General features: G+C 35.1%; 1 protein-coding gene across 17 annotated transcripts in view; it reads right to left on the bottom strand.

Annotated features, from left to right (window-relative positions):
* Positions 1–17,057, bottom strand: part of CADPS2 (calcium dependent secretion activator 2) — a 311,395-nt gene that overhangs the window by 116,528 nt on the left and 177,810 nt on the right. For all 17 annotated transcript variants that reach the window (XM_083829288.1, XM_083829287.1, XM_083829297.1 and 14 more), the window contains one exon: positions 3,539–3,605. In XM_083829288.1, the coding sequence (XP_083685414.1) occupies positions 3,539–3,605 (67 nt within the window). The remainder of the gene's footprint in view (positions 1–3,538; positions 3,606–17,057) is intronic.

Here is a 17,057-nt window from a genome sequence, read left to right as displayed (position 1 = left end):
CCATGGAGGGAACACTGGGTAGTCACACAACTCTAAATCCTTTGCAGCTATCACTGCATTTCTTGAGAGCTCCCTCCCGTCCCCTTCTTGCAAACTGAACTGACTTATTTAACTTTTGAAATTTGATACTGCAGTAAACACTTTTTAAAATTATTCTATTAGCTTGAATGAAATAGCCTAGCAGACAACCACATCACCTACCTTTTCTTGTCAACAACGCTGTACAACCGTATTAAATAAATAAACTGAGCCATCAAAAGGAAGTGAGCACATACTTGTGGAAATGCACAGGAATCCCATTTTTTAAGATTTTTTGCATGTTTTTGAGGATCAGTTTGTGGAAAATCTGGGCTATGTGTCTTTGTTCATTTTTAATCTTACCATTATTATGGAGATTATAATGCTGTTGATTTTACTTCTAAAAACATATTCCAAATATATTCTTTTAACAGAATAACTTGCTAAGAGATATTGACATCAAAATCAGCCTTACACTTCATCATTTGCTGAGATGTTTTAAAGTGTTTTCACCACAGAATTACTGGGATATTACAGGAAGTCAGCACAGTCTAAAAAAACACTTTTTTTTTTTTTAAATAGACCTGTGTCTGCTCTTAGGTGTATTTCTAGTAGTTGATGAAGCTGTTCTCCTTAGAATTCAGCAAATGAATATGAAATGAAATATACACCATGGGATAACAGGTATGCAAAACACAGTTATGTAGAACACATTTTCAAAAAAAAAATCACAAAAAACATAATCAAGTCACCTTCTTAAATAGTAATACTTGACAGGAGGAAAGGAAATTGCCTTCCTACAACTGCATTTCATAATTTTCCAGGGATCCAACCTGACTAACTGACTTTGAGATGTTTTACCTACTTTATAACAAAATGGAAAACTGACAACAAACCTGTGTGTGCATGACAGACAGATACAGGCAGCAATCTGGAAATTATTTTTGAACAGTGATGCTAGGGGATGTTCCCATGGGGCAGAAAGACCCTGTTCAGTGTGCCAGGAGGACCTCTTACTGAATACCTGGAGGCTGACTGTGGTCCCTGCTACAGGACATTAATGGACAGTTCAGCTGCAAGAACTAGCTTGCATAGCTGGGGTATTTAGAAAAAAAATTATCTGTTAAGCAAATGACTGACTTTTCAAACATTAGAACAAATGAAATTAAGTTATAGAAGTGAATCTGTATTTAGATTACCGAAGGAAGGTTATCATCAGACGACAAACGAAGTAAAACACAGCATGTCCAGCTGAGGCTTCTTACCTAACATGTAATATCCTTGTCACTTTCTAGTTTGAAATGAACAACGTTTTAGAGAAGTGACTGGATTGTAAAGGGAAGAAAAGCAAATATAATGAAGAGGTTAAAATTTCTAGACTTTGTAACCTTCCTATAACATCGAGCTGTTCTTTCACACACCACTAATAACTTCCAATACATGTAGCAATAACAAAGATGCACATTACTCACATCACTCTTCTGAAAAATCAACTTTATTCATCTAATTTCACACCTGAGTTAAATTTCCAAAGCATGTGTGTATCATACTGATAGTTTCTGTCTTACAACTGAATTTCATGGCCTTAATATTTTACCAACATAAGCTAAAAGCTAAAATCTACAGAGAAAGAATCATCAATATGTCAATGATATATCAATACAACAGGCTGATATTCATTACTGAACGCTTTTTTCACACATATTGACTTCAACTTATTGTCAGTGTGTGTATCGTGTAGACTATATAAATGAGCCAGAGCTGTCTGGACAGTAAATATTGATTTGCCACAGTACTTTTGATATAGCTTTATTGAGTTGGTAGCTGATTTAAGATGAAATAGATGTCTAAATCCCATCACATTTGGAAAATTCCTGTAATATTCTCTTTCTGTATTTCAATTTCAGCATAGGAAGCAGAAGATACCTAAAATTCACTCGGCTGTTCTCACAGGTAGCTCCATATTACACACAAATACCATTGGTCTCTTCAGTGTGCACTTTAAAACACAGGTGGTAGCTGTGGTTTGGAGGAAGAGAACAAAGTCTTTCTTTTTATAAAAGGGAGGATGTAAAGGAGGAGGAGTGTGAAAGAAGAGTGTGAAGGACAAGTAAGCATTCTAGTCTTTCTTTTTTTCTGGTAACTCTGGTAAGTTTTTCTTTTTTTCTGGTAAGTTATTTTGCCTTCACATCAACGCCTTAACACCTATCCTATACAGAGATCTTCTCAACCTTTGCAAATCTTAGTAACTAAGTCACAAGAAGACCTGACCTATTCTCAGAAAAACCTAGGTAAGATCTGAGCCAAAATGATTTCCTTAGCCTTTCCAGATGACTTCAACCTGAAGTCCTGTTCAACTTTACAACCATTATTCACTAATTATCAATATCCAAGCCAATTCCCATTGAAGCCAGGGAGAACACTGTATTGACAACAAGCTTAGCAAGAATAAAATGCAAATACTCTCAGGTTTCAGGTTTACTAAGATCTTGTTCATTTTTTTTTTCTTTAACATCCTTATAATTTTCATGATTTAGGAGTAGGAAAGAGACCAGGTGAATATGACTGACAGAATGGTAGAGAAGGGGGTCAGGCTTTCTGTAAAGCTGTTTTAGAAGCCTTCATTCTTAAACTCTTGTAAACAGGCTTCAAGCTTCATACAACGTTAACGGAGACTCACATTTTAACACTTTTCTATCAACAAAACAAAGGACACAGAAGAACATTGTTCTATGAACTAACTCAAAAGAACGTCAAATTTGTAACTGTAAGGTGAAGACAATCACAAACAGAAAATATTGATTTTTCCAAAGATTCACAGAAATTGTTCATTTCCCAGTTTTGACAACTCAAGTAAAATCTACTTTTTTATTCTGATTGTATTAGCCTCATGTTAATGTTGCTATTCATCAGCATGTGAAAACACAGCACTAGGTTTGGACAAAAGGTTATGAATTATCAGCCCAGCACATTTTTGTGGTTAAGAACAATTGTTGCCCTAGATTTTCTATAACCACCACATAATTAGATTTTAGTGGAAGAAAGAACAAAAACAGCATTTAAAAAAAATATATGAAAAAGTGCTTATTAGTAACTAATCTTTGCAATTATTTAATTTTAAAGGCAGGAAATTTGTGTTGAGATAGAATAAATGCAACAGTAAGTACAGTCCACTTAAAAAATAGAACTATTTTAAATTGAGTGTTGCTAGAAAGCTGTCAGTGGAATGTTTCAAGCTCACAACAATATTCAGAAATTTCTAGGTTTCAGTTGAAACACTGCTCTGGGTTAGGACTGATTTATATATGGAAAATTCAGTGACATTTCTGTTTACTACATATATATATGTAAATTAAAATATATATATATATCCTGGTAACTGTCTATGATGTAAAAACCTTGGAATAGTGCTGCATATATGGCCTGAAGATGGTGATCTATAAATGGTTTCAGATACCATACATAAGAACAAATAGTCCAAGATTACTTTTTCAATGAGATTTCCTGGTAGTCTACTAACCTGAACAAGAACAAAGTAGCGCTTTTTCCACCGTTTCCAAACCTTCTGTCCTAGAGCGTACAAATATCTGAAAAGGAAATAATAAAAGGATTTTTTTTCCATTAGTAATAAGTGTGATATTATGAGCCTGTAATACATATGAGTGTATTCACTTGCTGTACCTGACATTTTTCAGTGTTGTCACATCTAAGAAGTGATTTTTTCTTCTGTTTACTCAGACCACAAAAAATGCACAGATATCCCTTTTCATTCAAAACTAGGCATTTTAATAATAAAACAAAAAAAAGCAGAAGCTAATGATCTCATGTTTAAGACCAATCTGCTCATCATTTACATTTTATGAATTGCCTCTGAAATAAAAAGCTTTAAGTTTTGATTACACCAAAATATTGAATATAATATTATAATATAGAAATGTTAAACTCCCCAACCTTTTTTTTTTTTTTCTTTCTTCTTTTCTTTTTTTCCCCCACTCAGTTTCTATAGATTTCCTAGTCTTTCTCTAGTCTGTGAGAAGTCAGTCACAGCGTCAGTTTGGGAAAATGCTCAAATAACAAAATGTCAGCAAACAAGATTATTTTTTTTTCCAGAGTAAACAAGAGCCTTATTTCCAAGACATACTGTAAAGACTCAGATTATAAAAACCTCCTTGTCATCTTGGCAATTTTCCAACAATTGTAGTCAGGAATATCAACAAGTGATAAGATAAAACTACAGATGCCAATACTGTTTGCTGGTAGGGGAAACATTCTCATTACCAAAACAATTGCAGCAAGTTTTATGGCACAATAGTGACATTTTTTTCTGGCACTCTGGTTGTGTTACACTGTTGTTAACCTATGAGATATCCTTTCTGACTGGCTGGCCTCTTTCAAAGGCATCTAGTGCAACTCAGTGGGTCAAAGAGAGATCCAAATTGTTCAGATCAATGTATGCTGGCTTCATAGGCAGTCTCCAGAAGATGCTAGCATTATTATGCCATATATAATGGAGAAGTTACAATGGCCGTGATTAGAGATGGTTGGTGGGATGGATCTGCAGCACATTCTTTCCCACTTTAGATATTATGGACAAAGGACAAACTTGTATCTAACATGAATGTTCAGCATAATGCTTCTCATTAACTGTGGTGGTTTGTCGTATTAATTAATGGCTCCCTCATTAGTAAGCCCCAGACACTTTACCCTTCTTCAACTTCTGCTACACCTGTCCTCAAACTTTGCCTTGCTTGGTTACTCTGCCTCTATGGGAGAAAATACAGTTGTACAGTGGTCCAGTTTGATGGATTACCATGTGATGTAGCTTTCTTTGATCAGTCCAGATCCTGCCATACACTTTTTAATTTCTTAATTCCGTGATTATTTTAGATTCAATAAAAGGAATAAGTGGAGCCAGGACTATGTCAGAAAGGGTACCAAAGAAATGCCATTAATAAAGTTTATTTGAAAGTTTCTGTTTCCCAATTAAAGAAGCACTTACCTTACAGAGCGACAGGTCCATATTGTTGCACAAAATATGAGCTGTTGTGCTTTTCATATGTGTTTCAAAAGAGTCAGAACATTTATTTTACCGAAAGCATATCACTTTGCTATTGCCCCTGTTAATTTCTCCACTACTGCCTCCAGGTGGAGGGGGAATGGCTGACAAGATTCCACTCAGCCTGGAAGATAAATGACCCGGGAGAGAAAACAAAAAGGGTCCACAGGTGGTCTTTGAGCTCCCTCAGCTTTCAGCCTGATCTGTTCTACATGGTGATTCTGCCACTCAGAATATCCTATAGCTTCCTCTGACCAATGTCAGAGGACAATGGCCCCATGGACCGCACAGACCAACTGACAGTAATACACAGGCCTCTAATGCTACAGTACAAAGATATCCTGACCATGTTCTCACCATCTTGCCATGTCTTAAATTACTGTAAAGTAGCCATAGACTAAGAGTGAATTCCTCTTACTCGAGACCAATGCCGGTATCATAAGCAGCAGTGACTTTATGTACTAACAGGAACATGGCAGAAAATGAACAATCCAGCCCTAGTAATGTCAGGTTTAAATTCATTCCTTTTCATTATTAACTGAGCCTGGTATCGAAAAGTGCTTTTAAAATAAGAGGCCTAAAAAGAACACTTCATCTCAGCTAAAATGTTGCTTTTTAAATTAGTTTTCATGTAAGGTATACCACATATGGTTCTGCAGTACAGGCAGAACTGTCACAAGTTACAGAAAATTCACAATTATAAAATAGGAAAGGATACAAAACAAAACAAAACAAAACCAGCAACGTGCATTTTTTATTCCTCCTACAAATTGAAAGTGATTTCACTTCCAGTTAGAGTGTTAAATAACAGCTTCCTTGGAAAACAAAGAAGTGGAACATTAACTACCGAAGTTTAAAATCCGATGGTCTTAGATAAGATTAGATAACAAAGAAGATACCATTCATGACACAACACTGGGATTTGGTATACAAGTGCAAAGCCTTATGACACTTGGTTTTGCAAATCACTATAAACACACAACTATAATCTTATACTATTAATTCCTCTTCCAGTGCCATCTCTAATGGTGACAGTGATTTCTGATGCAGAAAATTTCAGCTATTTACAAGAGAAACATCCAATGCTTATTTCAAGCGTTCAAGCTCCTGAAAGATGAGGAGATTAATACTTGCTTTAACTTAAGCCTCACATACCCAGAAGGAGCCAATTCCCAGACTCCTAAATCCTGTTTGAGCTTCTCTTTTCCATTCATTTTTCCATTGAAATAAACAGGAAGGAAAGGACCTAAGAATGTTGTTAAATTTGGACAATATCTAGAAACTACAGAAAGCTAGTTTTTCAAACTGTAGAAATTACAATTGGCATCTATAAAAGAAAAAGTCTATAAAAGCCAGTTTCCAGGATTAAATATCACTTAAGTGTTATAGCCAGAGCAGAAAATTAAGAAGTTAACAGATTCAGAAGTGAACTAAGACCTAGAACTAAGTTCAAGAATGTTTTAAGATGAGGAATTGCACCTTTTTTCACGAGTCTCAGTTAACGTCAGTGCCACAAAGAACAGCAGCCTCTCATAATTATAAGCACACAGTTGCAGTCTGCTATCTCTCTACCCATATGTGTATCTCTATATACCTACAAGCCTTGTTCACTTTCTCCAGCCACAAAAAAAAAAAAAACAAAAACCAAAAAACATGCAAAAGATGCATAGCATTATTTTCTCAGATTATTTTAAATACCCTCAGTGGCAATAAGAATCACACAACAGCCATTCCTTCAAATGCTATGCCTGCCTCTAGGTAAAATACACCATCCAACACTGAGAAACAGCTGATATTCAGGAGCAGCTAAGACCACATTCCTAAAAACCAACCACAACATTTGCTACAATTTTTCTCTCTTTAATTTGGTTTCTAATATTGTGATAATCTGAAATAATTTTTTAATTACTACAGTTCTGCCATACACTGAGAAGAAAAACACTGAGACAGTCTTCCTGTACCCAGGCACTGGAATAGTCATCACTTATTACTAAGTAGATTTATTTTGACTTTTCTTTAAGACCATGTTTTGCAGAGTTTGTAATGAGTAGACTGACAATCAGTTAGGAAGGATCGGTTTTCTAATGTACATAGCAATACATATACATGCCAGACTTCTATTCTGTTAAAAATATATTAATATTGTAATAAATATGTATACTTAATATCTGTATTGGTACCTGCACATATTAGAAAGTATATTCATAGTTTGTATGTATATGTTTAGTTGCCTTACTTTTTCAGTCTTTCTATATTACTCACATAATTTCCAGTAACTTAAGACTATTATATCTGCTTTTCTGCAGCACAGAGAAAATAGGACCTTGATCATGCATGTTGAGTCACTAAGTGCTACAACAGTGAAAAGATTTTATAACCCATTTTTCTAGTAATGTTAAAGGTCATCCAAATATCCAAATGTACAAACCACACAATCACTTTCTAAAGACTTACAATCTTAAAAACAATTCTCCAGTTTTCTTGAACATTATTTAATACTGTCTTATTTCTTTTTCCTCACTCCCAAATTAAAAAGTAAAAATCAAAACTGTATTAAGACACATTTTTAAGACACAGATTTACCTGATTATACCTCACAATGCCTACACTATGGTGCAAAAAAAAAAAAATAATATTTAAAGTTCTTTTTTTTTCTGGAAAACGAATAAAAATACAAGTAACTGCATTTCTACTACAAAATACAGAAACACTTGGGGAAAAATGCTATCTATATCACCTTGACTCAGTCAGTATCATTTTTTACTCTGGAAATAGAACAGATAAAAACAGAGTATTTTCTGAACTGAACACATTTTCTTAACGAAGTCTGACCATCACTAAATTTTTAAATATATAAGGGTTGAATATTTTTCTAAGTGTATTTCCTTGCGTTACAAAAATTCAGAACCACATTGCTAAATATTATAGTTCAGTTTCAATTATGTGATGGCATACGCAGGAAAGAAAATGGCAGCTTATTTGCTCGAAGTCCACGCTGTGAGAGTGCAGGGTTCTACTTTTTGATGAAAAAAATCAGCACTAATGAATAGCTGAAAAACATAATTGAGTGTGGAATACTGGAGCTATTCACCGCTGGAGAAATGAGAAAGGACTTATTACTTCTACAGAGATCATTTTTAGACCGGCCTTTTTATTCCAAGGAATGAAGCAATCTATCTACATCTTGAATGATAAATTCTCTACTTGTAAAAGGCTTCATTTATCACAAACAATGAAAAAAATATAGAAAGGAAAATCAATATGTGTAGCAGTTTAGTCCAGCAAAGGCCTTTCTTAAAGAGAAACCTCAGTCAAGGTTGAAAGAGCAATTAATGCAGTCTCAAAAATCTGGGCCATTCTGATAGAGTTCGGTTAACATGTGGCAGAAGTAATCATCCACTTGTGAAAATGATTTTCAGTTCATTCTCAAACACCTTTCAGACACTCATGATCCCATTTAGCTGACAACAATACAGGCTATCTGTGGGCATCATTGCATTCGATGTGAGAACCAATGGGGACCAAATGCCCACAGGCACTTTCAGTCATCCCTGCACGCTTGCATAAAAGGAATCTTCCTTGCACCGCATTCCTTCTTTTATTTAACCCCCACAAGATTAAGCCCTTTTTTTTTTTTTTTTTTTTTTTTTTGCCTTCGGTTGAGGACGAGAGAGAAAACTGATTCAAGACAACAATATGACCTGGGTCATAAGAAACCTAGCAGTAAACATTCTCAGATTCATTTTCGTACTTTCTGTGCTCTTGAGAAAGAGAACTAAATAAGCCTTCAACAGATGGAACGAAAAAAAAATCAGCCTAAACTTCTATTGTAATTATGACTGCTAAGGATATAGAAATCTTGAAGAATGTCAAGTAATACAAACAGCACGACCACAGTAAACAGTTCCATTTATTCCAATGAGCAAGATATTCCTAATATGAACAGAAAATGTGCTTTTTTTTTTTTTTTCCCACTAAACAACTTTTTATTTACAGTCTAAATGGATATAGGTATGCTGGAAGATCAGTTATCCCTAGATTCTTTAACAGGGATATCTTAATGCACTCCAGAGCGCTTCAGCATTTGTGAATATGCATGCCAGTACTTATAGAACCTATGAAGTAACTGCAGCGGCAACCTGAGAATTATTAATCCAATTTATGTCATATCATGAAATCTATTTGGTATATAAAGTGTGAGTGTTTGTCAAGACATATATATATATATATCCTTTAGCCTTGTGAGAATTCCAGGCAGCAAAGAATGATATCCTTCAGACCCAATGCAAATGCAGAAAGTGCTGTGATTTTGATGTAATTTAATTGTAACGTAAACTGCTAATGCACCACAACTGCAGAATAGCAGGTGCTGAGGACCAGACGTCCACTGTCTGCTTTTTGATGTGGCTTACTTTGGGCTAGTGCTAGCCTGATCCCATGGACCAAATAGCTACCAATGGTCGCAACATATATGGTGCACCCCTGGAGTTCACCTCTTGGTTTAATTTCATCTAAAAAGATTGCAGTCTGTGAACACACGCTGTTCTGTGAGGTGAAATGAAGCACAATAAGCAGAAACAACTTAGAGATTGGTTTTAAAAGTGAAAATCTGAACTTAAATGCTAATGTAGGCAGATGTATTAGAAAAAGTTTCTATGGCACTTCTCTCCCTTGAGCATCCAGTTGGGCTATAGCAATGGTTCTTTGTATTGCCAGGCCTTAAATCAACTCATTCTCTGCATCCAAAAGCATCTGGGCATCCAGCCCAGACACTTCTCCATCTGAATGGAAGCAAATGACACTGCAATTAGATAGAAAAACTGGTGACTCTTTTTCCAGGCAGGCAGTGATATTATTTATGATCTACAAAGCCTAAATGGCCAAGGACCTGCTAATATGAAAAATCTACTTTTCTTGCTAGGTCATACACTGCCACTGATGGAATCAGTCAAAACACACTGCTCAGTGTCACACTGATATAAAACAGATCAATGAACTAAGCTGCCAATTGATGTAGCTCCATTGCTGGAGTCCCAGTGTTGAAAACAGTCCACTTTTGGTAGGAGTGGCCAAGGCTCCTAAGAGCAGTGAACTATTTTAACAGTGTTTCTTTGTTTTGGTTATCTCTGGCTACTTATGTATTTCTTTTCATGGTCTAGAGAGCTTTCCTTTGAACTGATACAACTTCAACTTCATAAAGAACATGGACAGACCTCTGCAGAACTAATCCTAAAGCTTGACAACTGTGTTTTCTTAACATTCGTTGTAATCACCACTAGTAGGTATTTTAACATCATTATAGATTAGTACATCTGCTCTAGCAAGGACTTGAGGAAAAAATGTTACATCTGTATTTGTGGTTTGAAATGAAGCACATAAATTATGACAATGAATTAATCTAACACTATCCTTCAATTTGTGCACACAGAAGATATTCAGAACGCTGTGATTTTTAATTTCTTTTTTAAATTGATAATTGGATTTTTTTAATATCCCCCAAATAAATCAATAGAAACACTATCTTAAAACACCCCAAATTTTGAAACAAACCAGTTTAACAAGTTCTAGCTGACCTCTTGAAACACTGATTGACACTTGAGTAGTACTTCCTAAACTTCACTTAAGTACTCCCCACAAAATATCCACTGAGCATGCTAGCATCATTATATTAGCTTCTGTGTGAAACCATGGTGGAGAGGAGCAAGAACTGTTCAGAACCTGAGGTTCTGGCACAGCAGGAGAAGCATTCAGGAAAACCTTACACCAGCCTTAGTCTCCAGTCACTGGAAAATGTACTTCAGAAGCCTGTAAAGCTGTTCAGCCTTTTGACTGCATGTGTCCAACATGGAAATTGAACATGAATTAAAAAGATAAAAAGAAAATGTTCCAAAGAGAAAGAGCAAATGAAATACATTCATCTTTGCAACTCCACTATGCCATTCTCATATTACCCTTGTATTTTGTATAGATCCAGTGTAACCTATTTGTGGCGTATTTCACCTTCAGAGCTTTGCAAATTGCCCATTGGAAGAACCCTTCTATCTTCATTGGCTATATCATTTCCCTATGGTGCCAGTGCTCTAAACTGAGGCACTGCTGTTGGTTTCCTGAAAGTAGATGAAATGAATGAGAATTTTTGTATCTATGAGTCATGAAAAGTAGATAATGTGACATTCATTGAATATTGAAATACTTCTAAGTAAGTCTACTGATAGATGCAGTTTCTTCACCTTTGATAAATCGAGCTTTCCATGAAGACACACTCACATTATTCTCTATGAACCAAAAAGTACGGTGTATTTTTAAACTTCATAAATTTAAGTAGGATTTTTGTATGACATGTCTGAACGCTGGTATTAGGGGAACCTCATTAACAGAGTGCTCTTCACAGAAACCATCTCTGCTCTCAGCATGTATAAGCAATACATAATAAGTAATACATAAGTAACAGAAACTTTGAGGTCCTATTCTTTCTGGAAATCCTTATGGATGAATTATCTATCTGTAGTTTGATAAAGAGTAAATCATCACTTTAAAACATCCAACTTAATGGGTTTCCAATTTAATTGGAAATGATGTGATTTTCTTCTGGATTACGATTTTGACACTTCATACCCTCATACGTTGGAAAACTCCCTTCTAATCTACCAGACTTCATATAAATATTGGAACCAATTAATACCACTTGTTTCCATCCAAAATACAACAGCAGGAAAAAAAAAAAAAAGTTTGTGTTTCAGTATCAGTAGATGCAGACTGCCTCCACTGTATCTCTAGCAACTCTAAGGAATGTAGGAGTAGTGCCAGATATCAATTTCCATTCTCATAAAGCACAGCAACAGTTATGGCTTGTTTCCACAAACTCAAATTAGTTACATTTCATTGTACGTTTTATGCATTCCTGGAAAGGTTTGTGAATGAGAAATGCATTGAATGATACACGCACAGAAACCACATCTGGCTCAGGACAGCTCTTGCCCTGCCAGCGGGTGGAGTATGGAAGAGTACTTAGAGATCATGCCTACACACTTCAGTCATCTGCTGCTGGCCACATTAGATATGATTCTGTATTAGATGAATATTTGGTCCAACACAATAAGGCCAATCTAACATTTTGATAAGAGAAATTCTGCCCTGGAAAACCAGCCAATGCAGAATGACAAATGTAGGTGATCCTTTCAATACAAGTTAGAGTCAGAAATGTACTTTTATAGCTCCTGACTGCCTTTTGATGACAATTACTGAGTGAGAACAAGCTTTCACAGTGTGACTCAGATGATTAGTTCTCTTAAAGCTTCCATTTTACGAAACTTTCTTATACAGAACACCTGACTGTAGAATTTTAAAGATGCCAAAGAAACAAAAAAGATTTCTGATTCCATGTCATTTAGGCTCTTTTGAAGAAACTTTACCTGTGAAAGACATAAACATGGCCACCCAAAAGTATATTCAGTCTCGTATCTTGTTTTCAACAAGATTCAGAGGAAAGCAGCAAGTGGGATGCAAGCATGCAGCTGCATATGCCCAGAATTTTCTCCTATACTCATGCTATTAGTGACCCCAGAAGTTTCTCTGTCTAGAAACAGTGTCTCTGACTTCACTACTTGTTAATTTTTGTTTCAATTAATTCCTGTAGTTGTTTTTTTCAGCCCATATGTACTTTCAAAATCTACATCTAGTAGCAGACTTCCACATCTCACCTACATGTGCCTAGAAGCAGCTTTTCTGGTTTGCTCTGAAACCGCCACCTATGAGTATTATTTAGGCACTGGAAGAGACAGCTCTCAGTGTATAATAATTTTCATTAGGACCATTAACATGATTGGATATTTGTTCTTGGAAATGCTACACAGAAATGATCTAGGACTGAATTCTGCAGGAGCTATGCCAGGAAACAACAGAAATGCATCACTAGAAATATATCCCCTTTAAGAAATTTATTTTAGCATCCCTTCATGCAATTCAGGATTTTTAAAACGGATTAAGGTAAGTAGGAAGAAAACTAAAACCCTGAAGAAATGCTGAAATGCTACCAATACTGCCTAGAAAATGGCTTTGTTTTGGTTGTTTGTAAGACAAGAACAAAAAAAAAGTAATATACAAGAAGGATATAAGCCTCTAACAACAGCATGGATTTGCTCAGAGTTTGTCAGAAGTTCTTTGACATAGCACAGACGTATAAAACAAAAACATTCAAATGCACTGTCCCTGCATTAGAGTTACTAAACTGGAGCAGACTCAAATTAGGAGCAGTAGAAGTAGTACTTCAGGAACACAGAATTTACCACTTGTGAGGGAGCATCAGATCCATCTACTGGGGTCAGCCATTCCTGCGGCACAGGATTGCTCTGCCAGGCAACTGTCTCCCCAAAACAGCAATCGGAACTGATATTCAACTGTAACACTGCTGATACATAAAAATAATTTAAAAAAAACTTAAAATCTGTGAGGAAACATATAGGGTAACAGTGATGAATTGGATGTGATAGGAAGTTTTAGTCACCTCTTCTCACTTTTAGAAAGTTTTAGAAAATACTTAAAAAAATAATATTAATTTGTATATAATGTAAATGGTAAAATGCCTTCTATGAGTGTTTTGGTGATCTATTTTAATGGAACCAAAATATAATTAATATTTTTAGTATCACTCAGTGATAATTTTTCAAATCCCAGATTGAGATTTTCCATTTTTTTCCCCAAACAGCATTTTACATGTGTATATATATATATATATATGTATGAATATTTACACATAACATATAGAAGGACCCATTTCCTGCTACGGTGCAGTCAAGAGGTTGGAGAAGAACAGAGTAGTTCCAGTATCTCTTACACGTACTTAACTGTAAATAGCTACTCCCACCCTCCCTCTAGTAAATCACTATTCTGGTTTACTAGAATACTAAAACAAATTTCATTGGAATTTGTGGAGCTAAATTTCCAACTAGGTTTTAATAATTCCCAAATTAGATATTTTAAAATCTTTTTCTAAAATTGTCTGTATATGTACACGGAGAAAACCTTGCACTGTGAGCTACTAAGAAGCTACAAAATGGAAACTTCTACAATTAATGTGCAATTACTTTGTGTATTGGCTAGGAAAATACGCACTGTCCAAAATTATAGAAGCTTTCACAAACACCATAAACAATCAAAAGTGAGATTCATGTAGTTGAATCATATTCCCATCTTCTCCCTTAATTTAACCATGCTGCCCTCCTGTGGATCTCAGGATATGTATAATGCAGTGGCTCAGGCTATGAACGTCCAGCTCACATTCATCCCTGCTACCTGTATTGTGACTGACCTGAGCAGGAAAGAAAATGCAACTGTGAAACAATAAAAAAGAGGTTAAATTAAACTTCAGGCCAAAGACTGTAAAACTTGTAGTTGAGATAGTTTTAAAATAAGTATTTTAAATAAGTATAAAGCCTTATTATTCCACAGATCATGGATTTATGGGAGCACAGAGTCATACATATTAATAGCACACTTACTCTCAAATTAGGGGGAGAACATTCATTGCATAATGACGAGTTACTTAATCTGTTGAAGTGCCAATGCAATTGAACACATATATTATAAACATTATCCAACAACTCAGAAGGCATGGAAACAATTTGCAAAAGTATCAGAATTTGAGAAACAGAAAATGTGTCAAACTGGTGAAACTAAAATCTTTTGTTTTTCTGATATGGAGATACCAAAAACATCTTGAGGAATTATTGAGTCAAAAATACATCATGTCTTCAAAAGCATTAAAAAAATGGTTTTGAATAGAAGAGTCTGAAATTAAGGAAAAGTATAATAAGTTATTAAAAGAAATTGTCTCATGAGGAAATCATTTCAGATCAACTGCATTTCCATAACATCATCTTAAAATTATCTCTGTTATCACTTATATGGAAATTAACGTTACGCACTAAAACTTTTATAGAATTTCAGCTCATGTATGCTCTGTTAGAATTGTCAGCTTTGTTAAATCACAGATTTCAAACAGATTGGTACAGAATAGATACCAAAACCACAGAAGTACAACAGCTGGAGTGACAAAACACTGCTGTTTTGCTTCTAGAACTGAATTTCTAAATGCTGACAAATTATACTTAAAGCCTTAATGACAAAGAATGCTTAAAAATATGCTTCTCTTTCCAAATACCAAAATTTCTAAAAACTACAAAGGTAGAGTGCTGCTTTCTGTTTTTTAAAATCTAATACTATGAAGTAAACACTTTCTTTTTAGAACCCTTTTTGTCTTTAACTTAGGAATAAAACTGTGAAAAGTGAAATCCTAAATTGTAAATCAAGCCATTCCATGCCAAAATATTTTATACATTATTGAAAACACCGTGAAATAAATAAAAGTCTCGGGAAAGCAGAAAAAAAATAATAATTACTTTGAACAAGACAGTATAGTCACATGCTATTTTGTTCCAATTAGCAAAGCTGCTAATATGCCATGTCAATAAAAAACAATTGACCTAAGTAGTGGGGCTAATTAAATGAAATAAGATAATTAAATGCTTCTCAAGATATAATAAAAAATGATGGCTGAAAGTGTTCCATAATGTTGTCTTTTTGTTTTCCTATTATCTGCTTTTCTGCAGAATTATAGCCAGTGTATCTATATGCGTAAAAGATAGATAGCACCCAGATGTTAATGTGTTGGTGGCAGGAATCAGGTGTTCAATTAAAATTTATTGAGTGTGCAAGGAAAAAACCCAAGCCTTCCATTAAGCAGAATACATACAGCTCAATTAAAACTGAATGCAACATTTGAGATTAAATTGTACGCTCATATTCAATAACAGCAATAAAATTCTACTTGACATAAGATTACTTTATTAACTTAATCATACAATACTAATCTAAGAATTGGGGTTTTCTGTTTTAAAGTGGATCCATTACTTCTCAGTATACAAAAGAAAAGCTGCATGTATGCAAAATGTTGGTTCTCCTTCTATGTTGTGTTTTTTTTTTTTTTGTGTATAAGTAGTCAATGAAAGAAAAGCAACCATAATACTATTAGAAATCTTATTTTAGCACATATCCTCGGCTAATGGCAATATTAGTTATATTTAATACTAGTCTAGATTGTTTGCATAACAAGCCCAATTTTGTTTGAATGCATTCTTTATTCAGAATTTGTTTCTAAATGGCTTGACTGAAAGATCCTTAAAATGACATCTTGTGACCCTGTAAAATGGCATCTCTTAGCAGTCTACAGACCTTAACCTATGAGGAATAATTTCACTGTCTAAGTGCAATGGAATTCAGTTTGTTCTTCGAAGCTAAGACTTAGGAGCAGATGAAAAAGGTGAGAGGGCCACAAACATTCAGTTTTAGAAAAGAGACTGGACAGGTACGAGGACAGCACTTCCTCAGGTAAAGTTCTCCATGCCAGCACTAGTAAAAACTTCACTAAATTTTGTATTTGCTTCTACTTGGTCAACGGCATTGGGCATTCCACTTAAAATTTTTAACTTCAAATGATATAAAATTTAAGTGAGCTTAAAGTCTCAGAGTTCAAAATCACAAATGGAGGAACTCTTGATAAGAATAGTAACTTCTAAGCCACTGATTTGCTGAACAACAGCTACTAGTTCTGTATTTAGGGTTCTGTTCACTTCTCTCACCAGAATCATAAAGCTTTTCAATTTCGGAATAAACTTTGAAGAGAAGCAGATGGCAGTTTTGGCAATCTTCTAACATTACCAGAGGAGCTCTCCATCTGGTAAAGGAAGGGAAGTTGCTCTGACCCCAGTGGAGACTGAGCAATGGAAGTCAAACCTACCAGAACACTTCCCCTGCCAATTTGTCCCCAGCTCACTCCATAAAAGAAACATGAAAAGATAAGCTGACTGGTCTTTTCTCACTCTTGCTCCAAGGGCAAGCCATACACAGCATTTAACATAGCACTTCATGTGCATTTTTCACTTACATCTTCTCATATCATTTATGCACGAAATGGAAAAAAATAATC

The sequence above is a fragment of the Anser anser genome (assembly GCF_964211835.1).
Source record: "Anser anser genome assembly, chromosome: 1".
In the NCBI taxonomy this organism is placed as follows: domain Eukaryota; kingdom Metazoa; phylum Chordata; class Aves; order Anseriformes; family Anatidae; genus Anser; species Anser anser.
This window is presented reverse-complemented; position numbering and strand designations above follow the sequence as displayed.